Source organism: Serinus canaria, chromosome 3 (assembly GCF_022539315.1).
Source record: "Serinus canaria isolate serCan28SL12 chromosome 3, serCan2020, whole genome shotgun sequence".
NCBI classification, from domain to species: Eukaryota; Metazoa; Chordata; class Aves; order Passeriformes; family Fringillidae; genus Serinus; species Serinus canaria.
In genome coordinates this window covers 97814429-97827066 of record NC_066316.1, presented here as the reverse complement: position 1 = coordinate 97827066, position 12638 = coordinate 97814429, and the positions used below count along the sequence as shown (strand labels likewise).

The 12638-nt window shown below is 41.6% G+C and overlaps 1 protein-coding gene across 3 annotated transcripts in view; it reads right to left on the bottom strand.

Moving 5' to 3' along the window:
- The window catches only part of ASAP2 (ArfGAP with SH3 domain, ankyrin repeat and PH domain 2), an 83571-nt gene extending 72802 nt beyond the window's left edge, over nucleotides 1-10769 (bottom strand). Inside the window, exon 1 of one of the 3 annotated variants that reach the window (XM_030235922.2) lies at nucleotides 10405-10769. In XM_030235922.2, the coding sequence (XP_030091782.1) occupies nucleotides 10405-10530 (126 nt within the window). In that variant the 5' untranslated portion in view covers nucleotides 10531-10769. The remainder of the gene's footprint in view (nucleotides 1-10404) is intronic. The other 2 variants (XM_018920650.3, XM_009095049.4) reach the window with 2 other exon arrangements.
- Nucleotides 10770-12638: the final 1869 nt, after the last annotated feature.

The window sequence follows — 12638 nt, the reverse complement described above, 5'->3', positions numbered from 1 at the left end:
CCCTTAGAAAATCTCTGCATTGTCTCAGTATCAATACACTTAAATGAAAGAATGCATCTGAACTGCCATTCATTTCAGGTTCTCAACACAGAAATCACAGGACACTATTACAATCTTGAAAGCAATGATCTTAAATTCTACTGGAACTTCAGCAGCTTTAAGTAAAACTAAAATTAACAGTTCGGACATTCCTGTCACTAGAGACAGCTGCCTCAAAGTGTAAGTGAATCTTAAGTGATGCAATTATTAGTGCACCACAGAGCAGAGATACAATACTCATTTACATAATATTGATGCAAAAATAAAAGCTTTATCCCTACAGTGGACTTTGCCAAAATAATGAGAGAGTTCATGTCATGGAAGGTATCTCTAGAATGGGACAGATGGCACTTCCCTGTATCAACAATTTCGATTAGGAAGGTAAATTCATACACAACTCTTACCTAAGACAAAACACTACCTAAGACAAAGAACTTCTGCATTTAAAATTGAAGCAACTTAGAACAAAGAAGCACGTCCAGGCCTGTCAGAATCTCAAGTTTTCTTAAATGAAATAGAAAAGAGCTACTGAATCAACTGATTGAAGCAAAAGAGACAAATGCCTGAATCTATATGTAAGCAAGCATCATGTGTCCTTGCACCAGTGCCACATCTGTATGGGCTGGGGGACAGGGAAGGCAGTGGCAAACATGGTTCCATCCCTAAAACAGACTGGGCTGGAAATACTGACATGAAAAGCTTATCATCTACATCCAGACCATTTAAACAACAGAAGAGAGTGAACTAAGCAGAAGAATGAATGAAACCAAACAAAAAGCAGCTTAGAAAAGATTTACTACTTTGTTGCTTCCTCAATGCTATTCTCATCAGCACAATCAGCATCTAGTCCACATGGAGCTCAGAGTGTAGGAGGACTCTGCTGGCATTTTTTCCATTGTTGTGTAACATACACCTACAGTGCTGGAAAATAAACAAATAATTAAAAACATGTGCTTTGCAAAACTCCATACTGCATGTTTTGCATGTGACTACAGAGCAGGGGCTCTGTGTTTGCAAATGCTAAGGAAATTTCTACTCCTATTGCAATAGCCAAACAGTAATCCTGGTTGATTGAAGGGGCTTAAAATGATTACTTCATGCATTTGTTTCTGAGTTGACTTCCCTAGAATACAGTCTAAAATTCCTTGAAATTGCATCTTCTAGGAAAGAAATATTTCATTAACAATGAACAGAAATCAAAAAAAATGAGAAAATAATCTGTAAGAACATAAACATCCCTTCACTACCATTTTCCCTTCCTATGTGCTTTTTAAATGTAGTACAAAGCTTTCAGGAATGTGGAAGTAGTTTGTTCAGCTCTAATCACTTCAGCTGTTTTGATGCATCTACACGCATACTTAGCATAATGCCTAGACAGAATTATAGATTTCAGGCTAGAACTACATTGATAATCTGATCTTTAATCAGGGCTAGCTGAGGGGTCCACAAACAGCAGATGGTTCTGAACACCACACTGCTCCAAGACAACCAGGAGTAGAGTTTCAGCACAAGTCAGATGCTAGAATTTATACTATAGTTTGTTTCATGTTAACTTTTACAGCCACCTCTTAAAGAATATACTCCAAAGAAATACACTCCACTGCACAGTACGTCACTTATATAGTAAATATTTTTGTGAAGCAGAGCTCACATACACAAAGAAGCACATTTTTGAAATTCTGTCCAACACCTACTCGCTTGAAAACAAAGCCTACTACTTGAGATGAAAAGTACTGAATCACACCACCCAAGCTAATTTTCTGCAAAGCACCATTGCTCATAAGAAAAAACCTATTCAGTTACCATACTGTATCTCAGTTCCTCCATCAATAAATTCTCCCCTGTACGGTAAATTATTTTCTCTTTCCAAATAAAACTGAGATATGTATAATATCTCATAAAGTCTGCATAATTCTTAATTACATCCCATTTTCTGAGGAACTTACAGAATTTTTCTTACATTCCTAAACTACAGTAGGATATAGCCAAGAGATCACCATTATTCCCTGTCCTCCACCACTACCCCTTCTCTATATTCCTGCCTGCCTCCTTGCTACACTGACCCTTTTCACATTAGCCCTGCCCCCATGTTCTCAGGCCTGTGTTTTCATCCTACTTCCTGTGTGAACACTGGCACACTCCCTCTTCCTTTACAGTTCCTGTAATTTCCAATTTCTCTGAACTTCCTCAGACTTCTTATGCATTTCCTCATCCCCTCCTTAGTGCTTCTCCCCAAGTAGCAATTCCTGACCCTTCAATTCCTCATATGCCTTCACAGTACTTCTGCTTCTGAATAACTCTCTCAATCTCTCAATTAGTTTTTAATTCAAATTTCCTTTTCTTGTTCATCACATTTGACTGATCTCCATGTTACCTCTTACACATTCCAGGTGCCCATAACTTTGTGAGTTTTCCCTTTCTTGTATTACCATTTTTTGTTGCTTCCCAGCCAAATTTACTTGACCACTTAATCCCTAGATTGATGTAAACTTCAGAAAAGAAGTCTACATTTAGTTGAAACAAAAGAAGCTTGTGGTCACCTTAATCACAGAAAATCTCATCTCTAATACTAAAACTCTTTGAGCTGATGTCTCTCTTCCCACCAAGAGCAGCTACACAAACAGTAAGCATTCTGCATACAGAACAGTTGAAGCTTCGTGCTAACAAACATGAGACTGTGTTGGGAAAAGGTTACCAAAAAAAAGAGAAGTCCTGCCCTCCATTTGCAATAAAGTTAGTAGTTACAAACTTTAAACTTCTGCTTGTCCCATAACTAGAACTACATTTTTCAGCTGGATTAAAGAAAAAAAAAAATCTGTCTCAGTTAAAATGGACCAACGGAGAGATTTTAATGCTATATGAAACCTGGGTATAACCACTTTGTACAGCTTTACAAGTATGATTCTCAGTAATTCTGATTTCCCATTAGCAGCTTCCAGCACTGCTAAAAGAGTAAATGAGACACACAATTTCTCCTATTGTGAACCTCTTGCACATTTGACTATGCTACAAATGTGAAAGCACTGCCTTCTTGAATAGCAGTGGTAATTGCTATAAATGCATGTTTAGAATGTTTTTCAAGCATTTCTGGAAGCAGGAGGGGAACCAGTACTTGCTTGCCACTCGTCCAGGAACACTTACAATCTTTGAGTAAGAACACCTCTTCTCAATTTAAAGGTCATGGTCTGCATTTCTGCATTCATTGCAATTTTTTTTTTTTAGATTGCAAATATTTCTCCTCTTCTTTCCATCCCTGCCTTTTTAACCCTCTGTGCTACATCAGATATCAAGCTAGTCTTCAGAGGATTTGTCAGAAATATTTGCTAGTTATCATCTTAGTTCTTTCAGGATTCTGGGAAATAAGTCAACCAACCCCAACAAACTGAGTGCTTTAAGCTCACAATTTTGTTTATTGCCTTGCTTACTTGCATCTCTATTCCTGACATCCATTCTACCTTCTCCCACACTTTGAGCTCAAAAATTGCAGCATAGCTCTTGTTTAGATTTGGCAATACCTACATTATCTTTAATACTACTACATTCTAACTGCATATTATGTCTTCTTTTTCTCCTTGCAATTCTATGTGCTTAAAAGCGTTTTTGTTTTCTTTACTGCCTCCTGTCACTCTTAAAGAAACTTGACTTTTGCAAATTTGTCTTTTATCTTTACACATATTCTTTAAAACAAAACCTTCCTCTGAATATCTGGCTTTTTCTTCACATGTCTGACGGGCTCAGATAATTTGTGACATTCTTCCTGGGGCGTTCTAAGTCTGTAGACTTTCCCATAGTTTTCCCCTTTCCTGTAATATTTAATGAACATTTTTCAGACTTTAGTATATGCACTCTTCAGTTCTATCGACCTCATCACCTCTCAGCTGAATGATTTTTTCCCTATACATATATGCATATGTGTGTGTGTGCTTTGCTTTTAATTTGTTTCGCTTTTAGTACATAATTAATTCAGCCCCTACTATTCTATAAACACTTCACTTGTTTCCACAACCTGATCCCTTCCTTAAAACCAGCAACTCTCACATTAGTCCCTCCAGCTTCTGTTTCCTTAAATAAAAGTCAGCATCTTGGCTTGCCATGACAGACGCCTGACATGACTTCTTCCCTCTCTTGCAACTTCACAAAGATAATACGATTTATTTGGAGACAGCAAGGGCTGAGAACAAGTGAAGGCTCTTGCCACCGGCCTGCTCATGAGAGTAATTTTATCTTAGCATGAAGCCCACCTGAGGTCCAGCCATTGCTCCAGTACCTTGGACAGGGCTGGGCCAAGGCAGGGACCTCCAGAGAGATAGGACAAAGCACCAATAACTGCTGTAGCAAAGGAGTTTCAAGACATTAAGAAAGATAAGGAGACTGTAAACATTTCAAAAGCATAGAGAAGCTTGACACCCAATACAAGAGAGGGAAGAGTCAGCCTAAACAAGGCTAGACCCGACTTTTGTGGAGCTTTAAGTGGAAAGGTTGTTTCTGGGAAACCGGAGCAGACAGATCATGTGGGCTGTCTAGAGTGATGCACAGAAGGTGCCGTGCTGGAGCTTACACAGGGAATGGCTGTATGTAATACATGCATGTGCTCACACACATGGAAGGTGAAAATTATAAAACAATCATAGATTTAAGAGTTGAACTAAGAGTTTAATAGCCACTATTCCAACACATATGAATAAAAAGAAAGAACTTCACAGTGGTCCAGCTACTAACACACTACACTAGTCAGGTGCACCAAGTTTTCTTGCATTCCTCCATCTGTATTCATCAGCCAGATCCACTTGACATGTGGACTGTAAGAACTCTGGAGCAGGGATTAGGCTTTTGTCCTGTGACTTTGCAACACCTTTCAGAATAAAGGTTCACCTTTACCTAACGTTGCTGCATATTATGGTATAGAGAGAACAACACGAACAGGAAGTGAAAGTGTGTTAAACCTAAGCAGAAGTAGCCACTTTCTACATTACCCTCTTCTAGCATCAGCATGAAGTACACTAGAATCAGATAAGATGGTTCTGAAAAATACACCAACATTATGAAAAACTCAAAACACAAAACCAACCATTTAGTAAAGTACTTCAGAGAGATATATATCTTTCTTTACAAATTCATATTTTTCATTCATGCTCCTAGGAAGAATGGGAGCATTTGGTAATGTCAAGCAGATTCATCACCAAATGCACTAAGGTGCACAGAAATCTTTTTTTGTAGTTTGACACTGTTTTAACTGACTGCCTGTTGATGTTAAAGGTTTAAAGTTGAAGCTGACTACCTAAAAATATGAACAAAGCTCCAGCTGAAGCCATACAGCTTAGCTCCTGTATTTCTGCAATTTTCATCCTCTACATTCCTCTCAAAAAGAACACAATTCCCACACTCCTTTTGAAATCATCATGCCTTTTGTGTTATAATGACTTTTCCAGAAATCTCTGGATACTGATGACAGAGAATCATGATTCCAAAAAGGAACACAAAAAACACTTTAAACAACATGTATTTGTGGAAGCATATTTAGTAATGAGGTAAGAAAAGTGTGCAAAAATGTTCTACTAAAAAGCATGCTGTAGTAGGCATAAAGATACATTTTATTTAAAAGAAAAATCTACAAGAAACCATAGTAAGTTTCTCAAAATGAACTACAGTATACAACACTTCCTACTGCTTCTCAAACTACACAGAATCACTCTCTTCATATAACTTTGAAATGCAAGGCACAATCATCAACTATTGGAAAACAGAATCCAGTCCTATAAATGTAGCAAGCAAAAAGTAAATATAGGGGTGTATCCATGTATCCAGACTCACAATCCCCCACCTTACCAAGCTGTTATTACACCTCCCCCTTGTTAGCTTTGCAGAACCAAAATGCAGAAGAGCATGCCACAGAATTGTACCATACAAGAGGAATCAAATTCAATAAACATCGATCCCTTACACCACTCCCAGCCAGCTGAAAACTGTGGATTGCCTTAGGGTGGCAAGAAGATGTTGCCATTTCTGATAGAAAATTGCATTATAAATAACAGTGAGGAAGAAAAGGATTTGATTCAGAAATGACATGCTGCATTTGTAGGAGTGGTAATTGAAAAAAAAATCTTTGAAAGTGTAAAATAACAGAATTATTGAGGTATAATCATCATGGAATGGGACCTACAAAACAAAGGCAAGTAGATACCTGAAATTACAAGTTATGCCTTTAACATTAATTCCTCAGCTTTTGCAAAAATTCGTTGAGAGTGGTTTTTAAATAGACTATAAGCAATTGAAATCTATTTCTATCTATTTTAGAGAACTAAAACAACCTTTGGTACCACTATACAGTTTATTTTGGTTATATACTTTACATTTTTTCCCCATGTTTGTCCTCTCTACTTTTTAGGATACATTTACTCCAGTGGCAAGTGCCACTGTGATGTGGAAGTGTTCCAGTAATCTATTAAACTTCTCTCAGTGTTTCCATTCTCCTTCCTTCATAGGAAAATCTGTGCATGCAGTGAAGTTGAAGTAGGTGAATAAATTTTGTACCTCAGTCCTGACTTAGATGGAAATGTCTTCAGCACAGGAACTGTCTGCTACTCCCTGTTTACATATTAGTCTGCAAAACTGCTCCCTATCCTAATTACTTGGTCCAGCACTGGATCCCAGTAAACAGTCAGAACAGAAATATGGGCTTCACTTCCACTCTTTATTATAAAACTTAACTCATGCTTAAAAAAAAAAAAAAAAGGCAAAAAAAAAGCACAATTAGATTCTAGTAATTCCATTACTCTTTAAACTAATTTCTTTAAATCTTTAAAATTATCACAGTTACTAGAACCACTTTGCAGGTTTCATTACAATTTAGTTTAAGAATGGTCACCACAAATTTTTAGATCCTATGACCTTTCGTAGAAACAGACAATTAAAAGGGCTGCAGTTCTTAGACCAGATTACTGATTTCAAGCAACCCCTCCCCCAGTCATGTGACCATGCTCTGGACTCTATCAATTAAAACTTATTTAATCTTAGTCACTATCACACTTGTAAAGATTAAACAGTAACCTGTAAGGGCCTGTGACATATTGCTCACTAATAATTTAGTTACAGAAGACACTAAATATTCCCAATGTTTTACTAAGCAACATCCTAATCTGAGAACAATGAAGAAATTATATGATTCCTTTTCCTTTGAAATCACTTTGTGTTCCACAAGCATGCCTTCCCTAATCCCTTTTCCACTACTGAGAGCAAATAAACAGATTCAGCAAAGAGTCAGATGCTCTTTCTGCAAGTGTTTGAACAGGCACCAGCTCCCAAACTGCAATGCAGGTGTTTCTGGTGAACTCAAAAGCCACGATCCATGGTCTGTAATCAGTGTATATAATCATATAAAACAGTAAAACTAAAAGTATCTTCAACTGATACTAAGAATCAACCATATTGTGAAACTGACAGAGGTCAGTTAATCCAAGTTCAGATTTAAGGCAATACCACTGCCCACAAAGATATATGGATAAATTATGCACTCTTAATTGTCCAACATCCTATTGACTTCCTCACTTAACAAGGCTCTTCCACTCCACCATGGAAAGCTTCATTAACCAAACTTTTAAGACACTATTAGATACCTACTAATTAACAAAGACAAAATTACAAAACTAGTAGCCAGCAATGTTAAGTGCAAAAGACATCCCAATGGGATGTGAAAACATATCTGTATTTGTGGACAGTTGAGCTCAGCCTAACAAATCACAGCAGCCTCCCCCTCCTGTGCTTCTGCACTGCCTCCCCAGCTCCCAAGGGAGCACCAGACTTGGGAGCCCAGAGCTGGCTTCACGCAGGCAGTTGAATACTCCATTCCAGAACCATATTTTCAGAGAGTAGGAGTAAAGAGACATCCTCTAAGTATCAGTATTAACCACTTAATTTGTTTGTTTAATAAATATATACAATATCCTGGGAAGCAAAAATGTGTCTTCAGTTAATAAACTAGCTTGTTCAAACCAGGGCATACACAAAGTCAGCAGTCAGCCAGTTTCAACTTACCTATTAACTGCTTTAAAGTAACACATTCCCTCAATCATGCACAGCCAGACTTCCTAGTTCCCAGAACTGCACTGCCTGCTGCAAGAGAGCAGTGTGCTCTGCAAATCAATGCTTCCCACCACCAGTGCCACTGGAAATGTACAGGTTCTTTATATTCCCTGAAGGTTTTTTGTTGCATTCTTTAATAAGCTTTAGTTCATAACAAGCTGATGAACTACTTCTTGCCCAGCCTCCCAGAAAAAAAGGTGCTGAGCCCTGACTTCTCTATTACACAACTTATAGACAGCTTTTTATCCAAGAATCACATTTAACCTGAAAAACCAGGCACGTCATGCTGAAGTACCTGAGTATTTCCAAATCAAAGAAGTCTAAGCCTGAAAAAAGCTTTCACCATTTTGAAACTATGAAAATATATTTATTGCTCTTGACAAATCACAGAGAAAAAGATTCAGTAGTCATTTCCACACATGCTTTCAGACAGCAGCACAAACAGGCAGGAACTGTGATATTTTGCCAGAAGTGCCAGATAGACCAATACTATCAACAACTACTGCCAGTCTCTGCAATCTCTCAGCTCTTGCCTTGCAAACTTTACTAGGCTCATTGTTTATTATCATTATTACTAAAGATAATTTTGTAGTAACCTAGCAGACAGCATCTATTACCAGAAATTTGCAGATACAAAGAAAGATTTAATGTTCTGATTGAATTCCATTAGAAATCAAATATCAATCCACTAAGTGTGACTTAGAGAAAAAACAAATTTTTTTCAGAACTGCAATAAAAATCTCTAAATCTCACAAAACTGCTTTTGACACAAATGCTTATACCAACTTCGATCTTGTATTAGCCAATTATTAAGCACTTCTACCTTGCAATTAAAATTATTCATTACTATAAATATTCATGAAGAGGTTGTCTTTGTTACAGAAGAATTGTTGATCTTAAGACTATCGGGTTAATAAAGCATAATTAGATCCAGGCATTTAAGTGCAAGCTTGCAGGGCAGAAAATTACCTCAGGAACAAGATTATTTTGAATTCAACTCCTTGCTTTAGTGGTTTTGGGAACTGGCAAAACAGGAAAATCCTGAAAAGGGTGTTTAAACACCTAACCTGGGTTTTGTTCACTTAAGACACGTTAATAATCCATTGCTAGTGGCAGTTCTTTTGAAAGAAGGGACACCAACAACCGACAAGATTCTTTTTGCTGAAGAGGCTCTTTTTAAAATATATGCTTAGTGCAAAACAAATCAACTAAAACACACACTGTAAGAACTGATGTAACAGGTAGATGGAGCAAATTAATCTGCAGCACAAGTAAGATTCCCACCTCCTACAAGTTACTTCGGAGAAGCTGCTAGGGGAGTCAAGATACACAGACGCTTCTCATTTCATTGTGCGTGTATGACTGGGACGTGGAATGTACTCTCACTGTGTTCAGACCTGTCCCAGATTTCCCTCTGATTTGAAACAGGAGGGAAAAGAGCCTCCCTCTCTCGAGTCCTGGCAGACATGCCCCGTGGGAGGAAGGGTGGGCTCTCACCATCAGGTCCAACGGCACGTTCCGAGTATCTTTAAAGACAGAAAAACACCCGGCTCTCGGCGAGACAAAAGCGGCTCACGCCAGGCAGGCACGAGCAGCCCGGCTGTCCCGGAGGAGGCAGGAAAGAGGGAGCTCGGGATCCCGACACTGAAGAGCGGGCACGGCCCTAAGGGAGCGGCTCCCCAGGGAAGGCTGCCTTAAACCGTATGGCCGGGGGAAGCGCGTTTAAATTTCTGTGTGCGGGAAATGGAAAGCTGATTAAATCCCACCTGTGCCCGGAGGCAGGCAGACACACGCTCGGGGAAAGAACAAACAGGGAAAGCCGAAGCCCCACACGGCAGCTGGAGAGACCAAGGTGGTTCAGGTAGCAATGTGAGGGAAGGGGCTGACCCAGGAGACTGCAGAGTTCAAGTTCCCCCACCCCCATTTATGAGGAAAGAGGCCGGAACCGCCCAGATCGGGGCTCCTCGGGCGTCAAGAGGAGCGAGAAGCGACGGCTGGGGCTCCCCAGCTGAGGGCGGCGGACGACCCTGCCCCGCCGTGCGCTGAGGGGCGGGCAGAGCGTGAGCCCCGCGGGGCGGGGGAGCGGCGCCCCGGCCCTTCCCCCCTCCTTTTCTTTCCCCTCTCCACTCGGGCGAGCCCCATTTCCATTTCCTCGAAGCGGCAGCCGAGGGCGCTCCTCGAGGCCGGGCGGGAGAGGGAGCGGCAGGAGCCAGCGCCGGTAGCGCCTTGTTCTCTGCAGCCAGGCCAAAGAGGGCTGCGCGCCCCGCGCCCCCCGCCCGGGCTCACCTCCTCGATGGCCGCCACTGTGTTCCTGCACTGGGCCATCCGGGTGGTGAAGTTGGAGGCGGTGGGTGACTTGTAATCCTCATTGGTCTCGGACACGAATTCCGACACGGAGATCTGGTCCGGCATGGCGGGGCGGGGATGAACGAGGGGAGGGAGGGGGAAAGCAGGCGGCTCCAGGGGCAGGGAGGGGAGGGCGTAGCGGGGGCTCCCCCTCACATCGCTCGGCAACCGGCGGCGGCGGCAGCGCCCTCCTCGCAGCCCTGCTGTCTGGAGCGGTGTTGTTCCTCCGCCGCCACACAAGGAAATTCCCCGCACCCACACTCCTCCTCCTGCTCCTCCCGCGCGGTCACGCAGCACCGGGGGCCGGGCACACGCCCAGCCGCGGGAGCTGCCTCCACACCCCGCCCTCCCGTTCGCTTTCTCCCTCTCGCTTTCCTCCTCCTCCCTCGCTCCCTCACGCCCTCGCGGGGCGGGGGCGCGGCCGCCGACCCCCCGGCAGCCCCCGGAGCGGACCTGCCGCCGCGCACTCGCCACCGGCGCCCGCCCTGAGAAGATGGCGGCCCCCTCCCTCTTTCCCTCCCTCAGTCGGTCCACCCCGAGGGGAGAGGAGGTGGCCGGCGCCGGCTGGGTAATCCCGGCGACCGGCAGGACGAATCCAGCCGTGTGGTTCGGATAGTGTTTAACAACAAAAACCCAAGGGCAGGGGAAGGTGAGGCGCCGTGCCTGCCTGGCAGGAGGGGGAGCAGGTTGAAGCCCACAGGACAGGTCTCCGCACTGTCCCCTGCGGGACTGCTCGCAGGTGCAGAGACAGACTCTTCCCTCACAGCTCGTAATTTATGTTTCAACAGTTTAATCTGTTTTACGAGTTCGTTGTCTAGTTTCGAGGGAGCTAAAGAGAAATGTTGTCGTTCCCAAGAGGTCCGTGCAAAAATATTTTTAGGCTAAGTAACGTTTAAATCTAAATTCTTAAAAAGGTTTTTCTGTACCCAGGGAGTAAGAGCTATCAGAGGAGGTGCTTTGTTCTTCAATATAAAGCCACAAGGATCACTCAAGGCAAAAAGGGGTGAAACTCAGCCCGAGCTGTGGCGTTTGTGGCTGATGCAGCGGAAGGGACACTGGCAAGGTGTCACTGAAAGAGCATGGTGTTGCTTGCATTGGGAATACAGGGATGTGATCCATGGCAGAGGTTTCTTTTGGCCTCAAAGCCCTTACGACTTCTAGCTGATTCCTGCGGAAAGATTCAGAAGTCGGTATTTTGGCCCAGGAACTCTCTTGTGGCTCTTTCACTCCCCTCTGGTGATAGTTATTAGCTTTCTATAAGTGATTCTTTATTACTCTGTTTTAAAACTCTTCAGGGAATTCAGATGAGTAAGCAGGTACTCTTTTGCTGCCATTTGTAAAATGTCCAAATAAATAACTGTAAGCCTGCCCAGATGTTACTGTCCTTTGCAATCCTCGCTAGATCCTTTAGCATAAATAATAAAGCTTGTCAGCCATATTTATTTTACTGGTTGTAGTAAATCAGATGAATGAATGCAGGGTCTATCTTCATGTTCTTTCAGTTTTTTAACTCTTAGTAGTTTTTCCATCCTAATCATTCCTTATTTTCTCCAATGAAAGTCACCACTGTTGTTTTGCTTTTAATTTCATTGCTGCTCTCCTTGTTAATACCTATGAATGATCAGTTACTACAGCATATAAAGGTATACATTGTTCTGCTGCTAATGCATTAAATTTCTTGTCTATATTTGTAAGTCACATAATAAATAAATATAGTTGAGTAGAAATATTAATTTTTGCTAAAAATGTGTGATCTTAAATTTTCATTTTTTGCATTAGCTGGTGGTGGTACATTTAAAGCAACACTTATCACACTATTACCTGAACTTAGTAAACACTAGCATTCTTAAACTGCCTACCATGTCTTCCAGTGTAGCATATTTATTTTGATATTTTGAAGGGAGTGAAAAACTTGGGATCTGAAAGGCAAATACGCCTAGACTTTGACTTTCTGCAGCAGGTCTTCTATCAGATATAGTGCAAATCTAGAACATAATAATGCAGCCTCTAGTGGTTGCATTCACAGTTTGATATTGGAGTTTATGCAACTGAAATGGTGTCATGGTTTAACTCCAGTCCAGTACAAAGCAACAAAGTACCACACAGACATTCCACACTGCTGCTTTGCCCAGTGGAAAGGAGAATCAAAAAATAAGGAAAAAACTTGTGGGTTG